The 18786-nt window shown below is 34.7% G+C and overlaps 2 protein-coding genes and 1 long non-coding RNA gene across 7 annotated transcripts in view; 2 read left to right on the top strand and 1 right to left on the bottom strand.

Annotated features, from left to right (window-relative positions):
- LOC103833097 overlaps window positions 1-18786 on the top strand; it is a 1138500-nt gene that overhangs the window by 260572 nt on the left and 859142 nt on the right. The window lies entirely within an intron of this gene.
- On the top strand, window positions 3539-9238 carry LOC103833113 (probable serine/threonine protein kinase IRE4). 2 transcript variants are annotated; one of them, XM_009109207.3, is made up of 17 exons: window positions 3545-3935; window positions 4011-4108; window positions 4180-4362; window positions 4447-5616; window positions 5912-6084; window positions 6172-6412; window positions 6500-6592; window positions 6672-6812; window positions 6881-6973; window positions 7169-7361; window positions 7438-7523; window positions 7805-7893; window positions 7988-8039; window positions 8160-8216; window positions 8357-8485; window positions 8586-8660; window positions 8815-9238. In XM_009109207.3, exons 1-17 carry the CDS (start codon window positions 3734-3736, stop codon window positions 8911-8913), a joined length of 3174 nt encoding a protein of 1057 aa, XP_009107455.2. In that variant the 5' UTR covers window positions 3545-3733; the 3' UTR covers window positions 8914-9238. The 2 variants fall into 2 exon arrangements, 1 of the variants encoding a protein (XP_009107455.2); XR_004449950.1 differs by lacking the exons at window positions 8586-8660; window positions 8815-9238 and having other exon boundaries at window positions 3539-3935; window positions 7966-8039; window positions 8357-8460.
- LOC103833116 lies at window positions 12060-18631 on the bottom strand. The gene is made up of 2 exons (XR_004449975.1): window positions 17832-18631; window positions 12060-17746 (listed from the first exon to the last, which is right to left on the bottom strand). It is a non-coding gene; the product is annotated as an uncharacterized LOC103833116 (long non-coding RNA).

The following is an 18786-nucleotide window of genomic DNA, read 5'->3' on the forward strand; positions in this document are numbered from 1 at the left end:
ACTATTTTAAATATTACAAAATCCAAAAATGTTTATTAATATTATTTTTAAATTATTTTTAAATTATTTATCGTTGTTTAAAGAATAAATTTATCATAATTTTAAAATAATTTATAAAATGCTTACAAAATGCAAGGCAAAGTTGCACTTTCAAGAGTTAAGTTGAGATCTGGATTAAAAATCCTAATAACTGGTAAAGAAGGGAAGCCGAAGACAGAAACATTGAATGTTGTCTACAAACAAATTTTTCAGAATATTCCGTAGTCACGGTACGTAATTTTAATCTACTTTTTTTCAAATACAAATTTTAAAATATATAAACTGTTACAATTATTTATTTTTTGTATTTGCCAGATAGGTGGTGATGAGTTAGGAGACCGATGACGGTATGTCAATTTAATATTATTTCATGTACAATAAAATTTAGAAATTTATAAATCTATCAAATAATGTTAACCCGTCAAATTGCTTACAAAATTTATTTAATTTTTTGCACGTTTCTAATTGAATTTGCTTTCTTTATCGAGGAATGTACTTCATAATTTATATTATTTATGGATAATATTTTGATTTTTTTATATTTTCTTTTAATATGTCTACATAAATGTTTGTCTATTATTTATGGAAAAATAATATTATTCACCTAAATAAAGAATTACGACACATATACAATCCTCATCCTCATATACATTAAAAGAGAAGTCACTTTAGTGATTTCTGCTGACATGACATTAATATAGAGCTTCTCAGAAAAATTGTTATAATTGTATTGGTCGATTTTTTTGAATTTTATTTTTCATTTATTTTAATCAATCGCTTATGTAGACAAGCCCAAAACTATTGTCGATTTCGTTAAGCCCATATATAGCTAGGAGATAATAATTATCGATTTAGTTTAGCATTGGGCAAGATTTAGAACTAAGACAAATATTAAAAACTTTCCTTATTATTCAAACAGTAAACTTGCGTATCTTGATATCATATTAATTACATTTGCTTAGAAAATATTATAATGTTTCTAATTAGTAGGGGTGGGCGTTCGGGTACCCGTTCGGGTTCGGGTCAGGTATTATGGATTTTCGAGTATTTCGGTATAGAGGTGTAGAACCCGTTTGGGTATTTCTGTACTTCTGGTCGGGTTCGGGTATATTTAGTTCGGATTCGGTTATTTCAGATCGGGTTCGGATATTTAGATTTTGAAAAAAAAAATTAAAATTTTCATTTTTCAAGTTTCTTATATTTAAAAATATAACTTTCAGTTAACTAATTTTTTATTTTTAATAGATGGAATGGTTAATAGATTTAGACATAAAAATTTAAAACTAAAAAGGCATTAATTTAGTTATTTTTTAAAAAAATTTGGATGTAATTTTTTTGTTAATTTTTTAAATAAAAAACTTGACATGCATTTTCGGATCGGGTTCGGGTGCCACTTCGGATATCGGGTAAAGTGCCCACCCCTACTAAGGCTCCGAATGTTAACAGTGGATTGAGCGGTGCAGGACAAGCGGTTTGACTGCGGTGCAGTTCTGACAGTTATAAAAACGTATAGATATATAGTATATGTAGAGATTTTTGTTACTGTTAAGTGCGATGCGGTGCAGGACAGATGTTACCATTTGAAGCCTAATTAGGTTGTTTGTTTTTAATAACTTACCTTTCTAATATGGATTACTTGTGCAAGTTAAAATCATTAAATATGCAAATAACTTATTGAGTATTGACAAAATTTGTTTTTAATAACTTACCTTTCTAATATGGATTACTTGCGCAAGTTGAAATCATTAAATATGCAAATCACTTATTCACAATATGGATTACTTGCGCAAGTTGAAATCATTAAATATTATCGATTTAGTTTACCCTTGTGCAATATTTAGAATTAAGACAAATATTAAAAACTTTCCTTATATTCAAACGGTAAACTTGTGCATGTTGATATCATATTTATTACATTGCTTACAAAATATTTTAATGTTTCTAATTAGGTTGTTTGTTTTTAATAACTTACCTTTCTATTATGGATTATTTGTGCAAGTTAAAATCATATCATATGCAAATCATTTTTTGACAATACATATTTAATATCTTTCTTTAAACGATTTCATTATTTATTGTGCAAAATATTGTGCGTCATTAATATGAGAAATAAATCGACTGTATATATATATGAGACACCTAAGGTCTTAAAATATAAACATTCTTTTTTCATTCTTTAAAGTATTATTCACAAATCTCTCCTCTCATACTATTAAGGTATTACGACGATGCTGCTTGTGTACTAAGAAAAATGTGTTTAGACGCAAAGACTCCTCATCTTTCATCGACTATGCCACCCACTTTGCCTTGGAAGTATTATATGCTACTTGATGAATCGACTCTGCCATCCACTTTCATCGACTCTGCCACCCACTTTACCTTGGAAGTATTATAGAAAGATTAATAATGTTTTATTTATTACTTTTAATATTTATAAACTATAAAATACAATGAACTAAATTTTATATAAGATAATTATAATAGTTTTATACTCTACTTGATGAATTGTGTTCGAATATAATTATATAATAACTATTTTAAATATTACAAAATCCAAAAATGTTTATTATTATTATTTTCAAATTATTTATCGTTGTTTAAAGAATAAATTTATCATAATTTTAAAATAATTTATAAAATGCTTACAAAATACAAGGCAAAGTTGCACTTTCAAGAGTTAAGTCGATATCTAGATTAAAAATCCTAATAACTGGTAAAGAAGGAAAGCCACAGACAAAAATATTGAATGTTGTCTACAAACAAGTTTTTCAGAATATTTCGTAGTCACGGTACGTAATTTTAATCTACTTTATTTTTTCAAATACAAATTTTAAAATGAATAAACTGTTGCAATTATTTATTTTTTGTATTCGCTAGATGTGTTGTGATGAGTTAGGAGACCGATGACGGTATGTCAATTTAATATTATTTCATGTTCAATAAAATTTTGAAATTTATAAATCTATCAAATAATGTTAACCCGTCAAATTGCTTACAAAATTTATTTAATTTTTTGCAAGTTTCTAATTAAATTTGCTTTCTTTATCGAGAAATATACTTCATAATTTATATTATTTATGGATAATATTTTGATTTTTATTATATTTTCTTTTAATATATCTTCATAAATGTTTGTTTATTATTTATGGGAAAATAATATTATTCACCTAAAATAAAGAATTAGGAAACATATACAATAAAATTCTAATTAATGATAATATAAAATATGTTACTTCTAAAACTATACACTATTTATTCCATTTTTTGAATGAAAGTATCTTCGTAAATCCACAAAATATTTTGTGACGTTGCAATTATACATACATACAATATCTGTCTTTTCATACTGACATTACTGTGTTCCCTCTCGTGAGGTACGGACCGAGAGAGAACACAGGGTGCAGACCGATCATGTTCTTATGTCCGCATAGGGTGTGGACCGGTCACCTAGTAATTAATTAATTGTTTTGAAATTTGAAAAGGTCACACAAAGAAATAATTAAATGGAAAGAGATATTACAACCGCGAGGTCGTTGATCCTAGAACCAACCAAACAACACCATTGCACTCTAATAAGAAGAAGCTTACCAAAACCATGAATCTTTCTGATTCTCTCTCATCGTTTCCCGGGAGAAGCCACCATATATAGCCTGAGAGGTCTTCAATTAGGGTTTTCGTAACCACCCTCCCTGTTATGGCGGCAGAGAATCGTAAGGATCGAGGCCTTTCCTCTGAAGTCTCGATTCCTTCCGGTTTGAACCGGATCAAGACTCGGTTAGCTCCCAGACCCGATGAATCCGCCCTCACCGTTCCAAAGCCTCCTCCTCCTTTTAATAACCGTAAGCCGAAAAGTATCGCTCCTCGTCGTGAACATGGCAAAACCACTTCCAAGCAAGGTTTTGATTTCTCCTATGATCATCATTTGGCTTCATAGAAAAAACAAAATTGATAAGCGTTTCTTGATGTTTCAGAGCGTAATAAGGGAAAGAAGTTGTCGAGGTGGCTTGCTTCTTACAAACCAAAGTATTCTGTGAACCTTCACAAAGGTTATGGCTGCTCAACTAGTGAGGTATGAATTGGGTTTGTGATGAGGGCGTTGGGGTTTTTGAAACTATCTGACCTTTGTTTTGGTGGTGGCAGGATGCCAAATCTAAAGTCAACAACTCTCGTAAAGACGAGGAAACGATGGTCAAGCTATCTGAAACCAACCTTTCCTCTTGCAAGGTGCCATCAATAGGTATAAAGAGCTTTTCACATGAGTTAGGGCCACGCGGTGGTGTTCAAACTTCCCACCCTCGTCCACACAGCTACAACGACCTCAAGGTGATGCTGGAATGGGTTTGTATTTTGATTTGTTTGGTTTAGTGTTTAAATATATTGAGTTTGGAGATGATATGATATTTTCAGGAACTTTTGGGCTCACTTCACTCAAGATTTGATGTTGCAAAGGAGATTGTGGATAAGAAGCTGGATGACTTTGTCATAGATGTGGAAGAGAATATGGAGAAAATGGATCCATCATGTCCTGAAGATCGAGAAACGGCAGAGGAGTTACTTAAGTTGGCTCAAACCTGTATAGAGATGACATCTGCTCAGCTTCGTGCTACTTGTGAATCTATTGTCCAAGACCTAACTAAGAAGATGAAACAGTGCCAAGCAGGACTTGTGAAGTGGTTTGTCTCTCAGTTGCTTTTTATACTGACTCATTGTACAAGAGTTGTCATGTTTCAGAAGGAGACTGAGCCCATTGATGAGAATTCCTTCCGGAAATTTAAGGAATGTTTGGAAAATATCCCTGCTCTGGAAACAAATTGGGTTTCCACTTCTAGAGTTGATGACGCAGGAAAAAAGTTCAAGAAACAGGACAAAGAATCTTTAGAGTCAGAGGCAACTTTAGGCTTTGGGATGCCAGATGATCAAAGCAATAATGCTGCTAGAGAAGGTTATGGAGCTTCTAAACAGGGGTCTCGGTTTAATAGTAAAGTGGTGGAACAAAGATCTTATTTAAGTAATGAGTATCAAGATAAGATGCCAAATGATCCTTCTGGAAAAGAGTTAGGTGGATGGGACTCTGTAATCTGCAGAATATGCGAGGAAGAAGTTACTCTCTCCCATCTGGAACCACACTCTTACATATGTGCATACGCAGATAAATGTGAAATCAATTGTTTGGATGTTGATGAGCGCCTTTTGAAACTTGAAGAGATACTGGAACAGATCATTGATTCACGAAGTTCAAATTCCTTTCATCCCCAAGCTGGTGGCCTGGAAAACTCGGTCTTGCAGAAATCTGGAGTTGCATCTGAAGGTTGTTCTCCTAAAGTAAATGAATGGCGGAACAAAGGTGTTGAGGGAATGTTTGAGGATCTGCATGAGATGGACACTGCCTTCATAGACGAGTCTAACACATTTCCTATTAACTTGAAGAGCCATGTAGGGGCTAAATTTTGCCATCATGGCACTTCATCATCAACTGGTAGCATCACTTCAGTATCTTCAACAAATACCCCCAGAACAAGTCACTTTGACTCTTATTGGCTAGAGCGGCATAGTCCAGAGCAAGAGGATCTTCAATTGGTTAGTTTTCTGTTTCCACTATCTCTTTCTTATATATTTATTTCCTAATGAGTTTTGCCAGAATTTGGAAATCATTAATGTCTTTAATCAAAAACTGTACACTCAAAATTTTGTGGGTACTACTGATGCCATTAATGGGTTGAGAATTTCTCCTCTACTGTTAACTCCTCTGTGGGTTTTAGCGAATCCATTGCTTCGAATTTCTTCTGATTCAAATTTGTGTTTACCTGTTTCACTGATTTTAGTATAAAATAATCTTAATTCATAACTGCTTATATTTTTTCCCATCTTGCAGATGATGGACCTTTCTGATATTGCCCGGTGTGGAGCAAGCACAGATCTCTCGAAAGAGGGTTCCTGTGACTATTTGCTTGCCTGCATGCAAGACATACAAGCTGTCTTGAAGCAGAGCAAGCTCAAAGCACTTGTTATAGATACTTTTGGGGGGAGGATCGAGAAACTTCTCTGGTAAAATTCACTCTGTTATAAAATTCTAGTCCTACCTGTAGCGAGAAATATATAATAAAGTATATTAATTTCTGATCTTATCTGCAGCGAGAAATATATGTATGCCTGTGATTTGATTGGTGATAAGAGTTCAACGGGCAATGTAAAAGAGAGTGAAAGTGTCTCGGAGCATGCATCGCAAGGTTCCGCAATGACTACTCCGCATTTTGCGCAGAAAGAAAGGACAAGCATAGATGACTTTGAGATCATCAAACCAATAAGCAGAGGTGCCTTTGGTAAAGTCTTTCTTGCACGTAAAAGAACAACAGGGGACTTTTTTGCAATAAAGGTAGCTGCATTTTATCTTCTTTTTTTTTTTTTTTTTGCTTTGTTGTCAGCTTCTCCATGTGCTAATCTTATGTTGCTCATATACCAGGTACTCAAGAAGCTGGATATGATAAGGAAAAACGACTTCGAACGGATATTGGAAGAGCGAAATATACTAATAACTGTCAGATACCCTTTTGTGGTAAACATTTCACTTCTTTGCTACTGTCCAACCCATAATACTATTTCCAAAGGTTGAACACCTTATCTTATTGATGCAGGTTCGATTTTTTTATTCATTCACCTGCAGTGATAACCTCTACTTGGTAATGGAATATCTTAATGGTGGTGATCTATACTCTCTGCTCCAGAAAGTTGGCTGTCTTGACGATGACATTGCTCGTATTTACATCGCGGAACTGGTTAGTCGAAGGCTTCATATGGGGATGGTTTGTGGGATTCTTAAAGAAACGGTTATCATTTATTTCAGGTTCTTGCATTGGAATACCTCCATTCTCTAAATATTGTGCACCGAGATATTAAGCCTGATAACCTTTTAATAGCTCATGATGGGCACATCAAGGTCTGTTATCTAACCTCTTACATACCTATTTCTTGCAGTAGAGTGGTCAAATGTTTTTCCTTGATAAAATGAGATTTCTATTGTGTTCTTACATATATAGGAAAATAACCATATGCTAATATTGTTTTCCGTTGCGATTGTTGATATTACATTCTGCTGTTTAACCATCCAACTTATTATAATCTTTGTCACCAGCTGACAGACTTTGGGCTGTCAAAAATCGGTCTTATAAACAACACAATTGATTTATCTGGCCCTGAGTCAGAGGCATCTCCAAGAAAAAGTTCTCGTCATTTTCAGAAGAGCAAAGAAGAAGAGAGAATTCGACATTCAGCTGTTGGGACACCTGACTACTTGGCGCCGGAGATTCTTCTCGGAACAGAACATGGTTTGCATACTACCTTAAACGTAGGTTCTTATAAAGCGCGAAGAAAATTATATTTACCTTCTTGATGTGTGTGCAGGTTATGCTGCGGATTGGTGGTCTGTGGGAATCATCTTGTTTGAACTGATAACTGGAATTCCACCTTTTACAGCCGCCCGTCCTGAGGTGCCTACAACATTTTAAACTTACTGACTAGAGTGTAGTTCTGGAGCTGCCAGCAAGTTTTAAAGTTATGAAAGCTTAGTAGTATCATAATCATATGTTCACTGTAGTATGATTATATCTCTGAGGATTCCATATGCATATATCTGATTGAACCATAACTAGTAGCTATTTATTTCCGTCTAAGCAAAGAATTCTCTGAATAATTCATTTGTTATCAGTTAGAATGAGATGAGTTCTACAAACATTTTATCAGGCTCAACTTTTCTAATTATGCTGCGCAGATCATATTTGACAACATCCTCAACGGGAAAATGCCCTGGCCTGATGTGCCTGGTCAAATGTCTTATGAAGCTCAGGATCTGATTAACAGGTATTTTGGTTCCGCACAACACCAGCTGACTTTATGCTGTATATTTTACTAGTTGCTCCACTTTTCATATAGATTCATTTTCTTTCGATAATAGGTTTCTTGTTCATGAGCCGGAAAAACGACTGGGGGCGAATGGGGCTGCAGAGGTACTCAACTACTTTCCCTTTACTTTTTTTTTTTACTAACGCCGCAGAACAGAGAAACAACTGGTTTCTAAATGCATGCTACAGCAGAAGGATACGTAACATTTCTGGTCTCATTTCCAGGTTAAATCACATCCCTTCTTTCGAGGTGTTGACTGGGAAAATCTTGCTATGCAAAAGGTAAGAACATGACTACGCACCTGTGTTTCTATCAAGGCAGATTTGATAGACAAATTATTGTTAGTCGCCTGGTGAAGAGATGGGGAAAACAGAAGTCTTATAAATGATCGAGATGTTTCCTTGTTCTTGCTTTTTGGCAGGCTGCCTTTGTACCACAGCCTGAGAGTATACATGACACTAGCTATTTTGTATCACGGTTTGGTGAAAAGAGTTTTAGTGATTCTGGTACTGACAACGACAATGAATCATATCCAAACTCAGGAGACGAGGTAAAAACATCTAAGAAAACTCGCATCCTTTTCTCTCTCAAGTACTTTCACTTGCAAACATCGGATCTAAAGCATATCCTGGTTTCGTCCCTTTCTTTAGTTGGATGAATGCACCAACCTGGCCGACTTTGATTCTCCACCTTACTATCTCTCGTTCATAAACTTTTCTTTCAAGGTAAAATCTCTGCTTCCACGCTAACGCAGCTAAAAGCCAAGTACGATTCTCAATTTACATTACTTGACGTTGTTGGGCAGTCTTGGGAGAAATAAGTAAAGTTGAGGTTTATATTATTATCAAACTATAAGATAATGTTAATATTATGTTGCAGAATTTGTCACAATTGGCTTCGATCAATCATGATGTGTTATTGCAAAAGGATCCAGCTAAAGGAGGAGGAGCCTCACCTTTTAATAGCCATGGAACGTAGAGCGTTGCTACAACCGTCAAAGCTGACTTTAGTCCACGGGTTGGTCTGGTTTGCACCTGCTTTGACGTTTGTAGCTGCTGCTGCTGCCACTTCTCTCCCTTTATTTCTATGCGAGTTGGTTACCTTAAAGGTTTAGGGTAACTATTTATGCAGTTTTGTCATAAAATCATTTGGAATGGTTTCAAATGCAAATCTCAAAACTAATTAATAGTGTGGCAACAAAACTGGCATACCCGCCCACAGCACATATCTATTAGATACACATTTGTATTATTAGATTGGTGTATATTTCAGGGTGATGAAAATAAAAGAGAGTTTCTGGTTACTGAAAATTATGGCACCCCACTTCTCTAACACACTGTCACAGTCAATGAGAGAGGCCTCTTTAGAGGAAATTTCATAATGTTGGGTTAAATAATGCGTAAAAATCGCACAACTGCTTAAACCTATTCGGACATGGAATTCATTTTTTCTGATTTTAGAGAATTGTTTTTTCACTTAATTTGGCATGGTAATTTTTAATCGAACCTGAAGAATAACAGTGAAAGTAAACAAAATGTACTGAATAATCATAAAATGTTTAATACGTTTGTCAATATTGTTAAATTGGATCCACTTTTGGGATGCACCATTGATTTTTTCTTTTTTTTAACGTTGGATAATTATGCTATTACAATTATGAAAAATATTACAGACGATTCTATAGTCGACGATTCTACAGCCGACAATTCTACCTGCCGTATGAGGATTCACGCCTGACTGCATCACCTGAGCCGTCCTATGGGATCCACGGTTGACGGTACTCCTTGCACCATGCTGGAGATCTCTTCTAAGCATTTTTCTCCCTTAATTCAGATAATTCTATCTTCTTCGGAAATTGAAACTCAAACCTCCTGGTGTAGAAGCATTAATGAACCCTTGGTCAAACCACTGGACCAAGGGAGCTTCCACAATTCACCATTGATCTAATTTAAGATATTACAAGTGTCACTTTCTATATGTATGTCTTACAATATTAACTATTATCGATTAAAAAAACTATACATACATATTGCAACATCTAATATTTTTAACCGGACTTGTTTACGTATACATACTAAAATTAATTTGGGAAATTTCCATATTAATACACATGGTTTTAGTCTGACCGAGAAAATACACAATTTTTTTTTCATCTAAAACCCGTGTAGCGATTTTATTTTTGGCTCGTAGACACCATTACCGATACTGTTAACATCATAAAGTAGTTAATATAATCGTTTACTGTTAAACCATGGTTAATAAACTAACATTTATCTTAAACAATGTCGATTAGTTTACTCTCCTAGTTACCTCAAATAAAAAACCCTAATTTATAAGAAAGATAGCAATTGATTTTCATTAAAAAACACCTTCTTCTTTATGTCGGAATGTTCACCGTAAGAGTGTATCTTTGAGAAGAACGACTTAAGAAATCCATCGTGATTGTCATTGTTTGGTTCTGTGAATCATCGAATTATTTGGTTTTGTGAATCACTCATAATCTTGTTGTTTTTTGTGTTTACAGTGACATCGATGGTGTTTTAAAGATGCACATTGGTTATGCCGGTTCAGTGTCATACAAAAGAGAGAAGTTCTCATACTCGGCGGAATTTATGTTAGAGATTTGGTCGTCGACCCGGATCTTATTACATAGTCAATTTTTGAGGATTTTATACTAGGCAAAGGAATCAAGGGTAACGTGAAGCATGTTTGGTATAAAGTAGCCAACGAAGATATATCTACAGCTAGGTCGATATACAAAAACAACGATGCTGAGATTAAGAAGGTTTGTGAAGAAACTAATGGTTTTGGTGAAACTGATTTGTATATTGTCTATGGTCAGAATGCTGACGAAATAAGAGTGATGATAAAGAGAAGAGTGATGATGAAATTAGAGAAGAAGTTAGTGAAACTGAGATTAGAGAAGAGCAGGAAAAAGCTGTAAATGGTCATCAATCGGAGGATGAAGAACATATTTTGGGTCAAGGAGTTGATCAAGATGTTTGATTCCAAAATATGTTTTCACAGGCTGCACAGACCGAGTGTACACAACCAAACCTTGTTCATGATGAAGAAAGTGAAAGCAATAGTGAAGATGAGGAGATGAATATCCAGATTCTCTGGTTGATATAGCTGAGGATGGGCAAATTTTCACAAAGAAGATAGAGAAATAAGAAGAAAAAAAAACAACCTCACAAAGAAGCTGTGCAGATTATGATAAGCCTCCATATTTGTGACTAATTCAAACGTTTAATAATGGTGGAGTTCAGAGATCAGCTGCTAAGGTATGTCTTGAAGGCATAGTTTAATGTCAAGCTTGATAGATGGGAGTCAACAAAACAAGCAGCTATGTGCACCCATGAAAATTGTAAGTGAAGGATATATTGTTCTGTTGAGAAACTAATTTTTAAGTGGCTGGTTAAAGTATACGAAAGCATCCATTGCCATTTGCCAACACAAAAAGTTCAGATGTTGAAACAAGGTATTATCACCAAATTGTTCAAAGAAGAAGCTAGAAAATTGACTAAAATAAGAATTACATATATCAAAGATATATCAAAGATGAGTTGATGCATCAATACAATGTCTCAGTATTGATATATAAGTGCAGAAAAGAAAGAAGGATTGCCTTAATTATTGTGCTAGAAACACATAAACAACAATTTGCAAAGTTGTGGAATTATGAGGCCGAGTTAAAGCGATCTGAAAACAAATGCAACACAAGAATTATAATAGTTGAGAAGGATGGAAGGCAAGTATTTGATAGGTTCTGTGTGTGCTTTGAACCATTTAGAAGAACTTGGAATAAATATATTGCCCTTTGATAGAACTAGATAGTACTTTCTTGAAGTGGGAATTAAAAGGAGAGATAATAGCATCTGTAGAAAGAGATGCAGAAAATAAGATTTATCCTGTTACTTGGACTATATCTAGAGGAGAGAACAAAGATTCATGAGAGTGGTTTGTTAAAAAGTTGCAAGTGAACTTGGATTGGGTTCATGAACTGGATTTACTTTAATTTCATACAGACAAAAAGTATGTCTTTTACCTTAATACATCACCACTTATAGCTTTCCCTTGGAAAATCATGAATATGGTTGCTTGTTGTTCAGAACACATTTTCCTTTGCTCTTGATCTATGTTGTGTCTTTACTTTTCATCTGCGTCAAAAATCATGATATATGGTCAACATTTCATTTTACATTAATGGCAATGAATAACTTTATAATCTTATAAATGTTAATTATGTCGTCACCTCAGATTTCAAATAGTGTCGTCTTATAAAAGTTTGAATATGTTATATGTATTGTGTTTTTCAAATGTAGTATTTTTGATATGAAAAATATGTACTGGTTATATGCATGTAAAAGCAAGCTTAATATATTTCAAGAAACTTGATTGGTCTCATTGTTTGATACTGAGGAGTTCCAGGGTCTGCAAGAGTATATAAAACTTAATTGGTCTCAATAATTTCTTTTTTTCTGTGTGTTTTCAGGGTCTGGAAATTGCTCTAGCAACAGTTCTCCCAAACGAAGAGCATAGGAACTGTGCTAAGAATGTGTATGCTAATTGGAAGAGACTTACATCAATGAAGACAATAGACCTTTCTTCTGGAGGGTGGCTTACAATCAAACAATTTCATAGTTTGAATCAATGATGGATGAGTTGCGTATATTTGATAGAGAATTACATGATGACTTAAAAGCATCTGATCCTAGCACTTGGTGTCGTGCTTTCTTCTCCAGTGTAGCACAATATGATAAGGTCTGCAACAACTTATATGAGAGCTTAAACATGACAATTAAAAAATTCAGAGAGTTGCCTCTGATTAATATGTTGGAAACAATTAGGAGGCAAGCTATGATGTGCATTTCTCTCAAAGGTGTGTGAAGGAAAACCAATGTCTACTGGATTTCTCAAAAAAATTAGTTGTTACTTTGGAAGCAGACCGAGAAACAAGTAACCGTTGTACTATGTAAAAGAGTAGCGATAATTTGTATGAAGTAAGATTATATGGTTTTAGCTTCAAGGTGAGTCTTCGAATAAAAACTTGTATTTGTCGGGAGTGTGACCTCACAGGCATCCCATATTGGCATGCAGTTCAGGTCATCAATGACATTAACTAAGATCCAGCTAAGTAAGTTATTGTATATTTTATTATATCATATGGTGCTTACATCGTTTTTGATAATGTTAACATTTTTATGCAGTTATGTGATTATTACTTCAAGATTCAGGTTTGGATAGAGACTTACAGGAACAACATAAAACAAGTTGATGGAGAATTTTTTGGAGGAAGGCTCGTAAAGACTCCATTGGAGTTACGGGTTTCAGGAAAATGCCCGGACGTCCTAAGAGAAAGATGATTAAGGCAGCACATGAGTCACCTTCAAGACCTAACCGATTGACTCGTGCTGGCAGAACAATGACATGTGGTAATTGCCAACAGGTTGGACATAACCGAAACACTTGTAAGAATGCCACTCATGTGGTTCAAAGTCCAAAACGTAAACGTGGAAGACCGTTTAATATATCTGTGAGTTATATGATATCTTCTTATCAGATTTGCCACTTCATATTAATATAATAGTTTTGTATCTGAATTATTTAACATTATAGGAAGAAGAAGAAACAAATCCAAAAAGACCAAGGAGATTGAAAAAAACACAGTTCCAATCTTTCATCAACACACCTAATGTTATATCTTCATGCCCCAAGGCATCTACAAGCCCATATTTGTCGATTTCCACTGATGAAACAACAAGACCACCTGCAACTGATGCAGCAAGAAGACCACCTGCAACTAGTCGTGTCCGTGGACGTGGGCGTCCTCTTGGAAAAGGACAAGCAAGCAGAGAGGTTATTTCTAGGAGATATGGAGTCTATATAAATCCAATTACTAACAAATTATTTGAAGTTTATGGAGATAGTTCAAGAATTATAAGTTCTTCTAAAAAATGAATGTGTGGGGTTTTAGCTAAATCTCTTGAAATTTTTCTTTGGATTTTAGTCTTTTGTTTTACAACTCTAGTTATTATGCTGTCTTTGGATGCTTGTCTTTTGTTTCACAGCTCTAGTTATTAACCTTGTTAAAACTTTAGTTATTGTATTGTTTTTTTGTGCATATAGAATTTCAAAATCGAAAAACAAAATCTTATTATAACACGACAAACCCACAAATACATATGACCAACACAAAGACGCAATAGACATACAACTTGTTTCGGAAACAAATCCAACAAACACACGACCAACAACACAAACAACTTATTACTTGCCTTGGACAACACAAACTCGCACACACTCTTACAACGAACATTCTGATAGAAAGAAGAATGTGATTTTTTAATGAAAATCAATTGTCCTCTTTCTTATAAATTATAGTTTTTTATTTAGGAGAAATAAGAGAGTAAACTAATCGACATCGTTTAAGATAACAATTAGTTTATTAACCATGGTTTAACACTAAACGACAAGATTAACAATTACTTTACGGTGTTAATAGTATTGGTAACGGTGTTAACGAGCCAAACTACATGGTCTTTAGTTGGTGTTTTAAATGAAAATTTTTTTTTTGTATTTTTTGGCTAGTCTAAAAATCTGCGTATTAAGTTGGAAATAGTAATTAAAGTTGTTTATTAATATGAAATTTTCTCAGTTAATTTTTCCTTTCACATTCTAAATATAAATATAGTTGATATATTCAATAGTTGTCTATTTTATAACTTACTAGTAGTATTCCGGCGCTACGCGCCGGGTTCGTATGTTTTATTCTCTAATGAATTTAAAATTGTTTGTAATCATGGAATCACCAGTATCATGGTATCAGAGAAGACTTACATCTTAATCCATTAATCCGGTCTGGAAAGTGGCCCGTTAGTGTTGTGTAAGTGGCATAATTTAGCATTCGTTGCTTGTAGAGTGGTGAAGTAACAGTCGAGCTTTTATGCGGTTCCAACACTGATCACTCACATTATGGACGTGTTCCAACCAATTTTATCAACGTATGCTTCTCCAACTTTTTTATCTCCCTTACGTAACATGGTTATACCGTATAGATAAATTGCATGTTTCTCTCTATTTATTTGCCATTATAATTTTACTATGGCTTATTGATCATAGAAATCTAGAGTATGTGACATTTTATAATTGAGGACTTCAGTTATAATACGCTCTACATTTAATGTTTTCTCACGAATATGTATAAGTATACAGTATAATTTTTTAAAAGTTTCATATCTTTAATCGAAAGCAATGTTCTTGGTTACGGACTGGATTTGGCAAGTTACGTATGCATGCAACCCTATGGAAGAGAAACATGATTGACTCCTAATTTAGGTCAAGACAACCAACTAAATACATAACCGGATACACAACTCGTCGAAAAAAGTATTGAAGAACGTAGGAGTATCTGACCATATCCTTCTGTTCTCAGAATATTTTAATCAAACTGACTATCTTACTGGGGATCCATTAAGAATTATTCAACTGCTTTGTTCACCTTGTGAATCTCAATGTCATGGCCGTCAAAGTCAGTCCAACGTCCTTTGCTATGGCTTGGTGCTACTGTATTTTTTGTCTATGAAACAACTTGGGTTAAATAGAAATAGAAGTTGGCATATAGTAGATTTTCATGAAATCATGGTTTAATAGCTGGTTCCCAGCTTAATGGTTGCAAGTTGGTTTCCATTAAAATACATATTCTTAAGCTTGTTGGCATAGGGAGAAGACAGTTGCTCCTTTTTTTAAACTTGGCCTTATTTGTTTGTATATCAAATTAGAAATTTATGAGAAACTTTCTTAATTGTTTCCTTTAAAATTATATTTGAGCCCATTAGATTTATTATTGACCAAGCCTAGGAAATAATAAGTGAGGAAAACAAAAACGAAATGACTCATTGAACAAAGGAGGTACGAAACTATTAATATAAGCTTAGAAAAATATAAAATCTTAATGTAAGTAGTAGTAGGCATTGGTCTTGGCTATTCCCCTAAGCTAAGCATTGCGAGCCTTTCTCATGGTCCGCCCATCGTCCTCAAGTCCTGCTCGGCTGGTCCCTCGGCTGTGCTTTCACCAACCACATGACATGTTCATAGTAGACAACACTGCTAGCGGCTGTAGCTTTCCCAAGCACTCCACAGCTCGCCAGCAAAGCTTCGTTCGCCAGGGAGACCTTGGTGACATTACTGGAGGGCTTAGATGAAACTACTCTAGGCCTGCCATCTCCAAGGTTACTATCATCACCCTGCGCATAAACCCATATAATAGGATGAACAACAGAACTATAATTTGAGAGCAAGTTTAGAAAGTGGTAAAGCCTACAGGTGGAGCAAAGTTTGGAAGTGATGGACGCTGATTGCCGGTCAAAGATCCTTGATATGGTAAAGGACTGATGCTTTGGGGAGAACTTGAATGGGGAAAGCTTCAACTGGAAAGTGAAAGTGCATCCAACCATATCCTTCAAGCACTGTAGCAGGGATCTTTGCTCGGGGTCCTCCCCACCAGGGTCCTGCACCAAGAAAGCATTTACATATTAAGTAGTTGTGTTTATGAAATTTTTTTTTTGAAATAATAACACAATTATTTAAGAAGGTATGCGTGGATTTACCATTAATTGTGCAACCTCTGAAGCATGTGCATTTGTTAGCTTAGTCATTTCTCCATCAAAGGCAACAAACTCACCCGAGTCTGTACCATCTGAGACCGAAAACTGCACACTTCACTTGCATAAGTAACAGCATGTTCATTGTTTAGGTTTATTGAGTTAAACAATGCTTACCATTGCAGTATTATAAATGAAAATATTTCAGTTTATGCAGACAAACACCCAACTATATTTTCATTGTGGCATGCTGCACATGTGAATGAAGAGAATACACGTTGAAGCTTCCTATAGGTGTAGCACCACCCGTTTTCAGTGTCAATACTATAAACTTCAGTGCAGGAGAACTCCACCAACTGTCGTAATTTTAGATTGGTTACCATTTTAGAAATACAAACATCAAGCAGTAATAGAGGAGAACATAAGTTAACGTGTGCACCTTTGGGCCCGAGTTCAGAACATATGCATTAAGCTCAGCAGCAGTCACAGTCTCTATCTTCTAAACACCTTTGTACTTGAAAAATAGTAAAGTAAAAATGGATTCTTGTCGTAGTGTTTAGGAAAAGACGACCTGTCAGAATGGAAAAATTAAGCACCTCAGGAGTTGCTAAGTGGAATTGGTTTATTTGGAAAATTTGTCAGAGAAACAAGATCCTCCGACCAACTTAGGATTGAGGTTTGTTGCGACGAACACCTTTGGCTCAACACCTGAGACCACCACTTTGTTATGAAGGAGAGTTGCTAGACCATCAAAATCACTGACACAAACAGCTGGGCCTCTGGATCATCGTGGACTGCAACCATAAAAAACAATCAAACGTTATATATCGACTTTTATCCAATGAGCTAAAGAATCAAAAGATTGAGCCACTGTAGCGTTAGAAAGCAAAAAAATTTCATAAGTTAAAAGAAACACAGATTCAGTAGAATCAAATCACCTTATCGCCTACCTAAACCATATTGATCTCCATAAGCTCCCCACTTTTCTTGACATTCCTAGCTTCCAAGAAACGGAAGAGACGGGTAACAACAGTCTCCTTACACCGATCAGCCTTCAACTCAGACAGAAGCAATTGAGGATTCGCCATTTTAGAAGATTTCGATAAGAGAAGAAGATAAAGAGACCAAATGATGAGCTAAGGACTCTTATTTTGGTCGCCATTTTAGAGAAGACGATTCGCACTAACAGATCCTTGCATGAGAATTGACTGTTCAAAAGGACTAAAACAAAAGATCAGACATATTGAATATCTGTCATCATGGTCAGGATTAGTAGGAGACTAATGTGATTACCTTCTCGTCAATAAGTAGCATGTCAAGAGTCATTAGTTCACCGCCTTTCTTCATGCTCATCATTGGAGTTTCTAATTATAAAGTATACTCTTCTCGATTTGGTTGAAGTTTTGTTGTTTATAGCTCGGAGATCGGAGATTTATAGTCAGACCTTCGGTCGGTTACGCTGAGAGAGGATGAGTCCGATTGAGAGTGGGGTAATGAATTTAAAGCTCAGAATGAAAGACTTATTAATGCAAAACTGGAAACGTTACGTTGAGATGATCGGCTGAAGAGGTTTCCTGCAAATGTTTCTCAGAAATTCAGAAGGTGATGCTAACCCTATATTTTAATGGGCCAGCAAATATACAAAACAAATGCGCAAATGGCCCAGCACATAATAATAAAAACGGATGATCCAGCCGATAAAAATTTTCAAAAGCAAATCGATAGAAGAATTTTTAGGGATGCCACGTGGAGGTTTTTGCCCCTTCCTCTTTTCTGAGCTGGATAGCCTAAGGAGAGAGACAACTCTCCTTTATTATATAAGATACTTATCATCTGAAAAGTTTGGCTTAGTGGCTCTTATAGTATTATTGTGTACTAGTGAAATTAGTTTTTTATATTACATGTCCTAAAACATAATAACAATGATATTTTTTTACACTAATATCTAAAAAAAAAGAAGGGGAAATTACATGTTTACCACTTTTATGGTACCATTTTTCATTTTTACCACCACTAAAGAGACATTTTCAAAAATATCTTCTTCATTAAGTGGCAAAAGTCTCTTATGCAGTTATGCCCTTGTTATTTATATATATAATAAATCATTATTTAAATAAAAATAATAATAATAATAATAATAAAAAAAAGTAAAATTTTTTTATTTTGTTTTCGAATTATACTTTTTCAAATTCGAACTTTTTTATAAATTTTTTTTTTGAAATTTTCGAATTGTTTTTTATTTTTTTCA

The sequence above is a fragment of the Brassica rapa genome, chromosome A08, assembly GCF_000309985.2.
Source record: "Brassica rapa cultivar Chiifu-401-42 chromosome A08, CAAS_Brap_v3.01, whole genome shotgun sequence".
Lineage (NCBI taxonomy): Eukaryota > Viridiplantae > Streptophyta > Magnoliopsida > Brassicales > Brassicaceae > Brassica > Brassica rapa.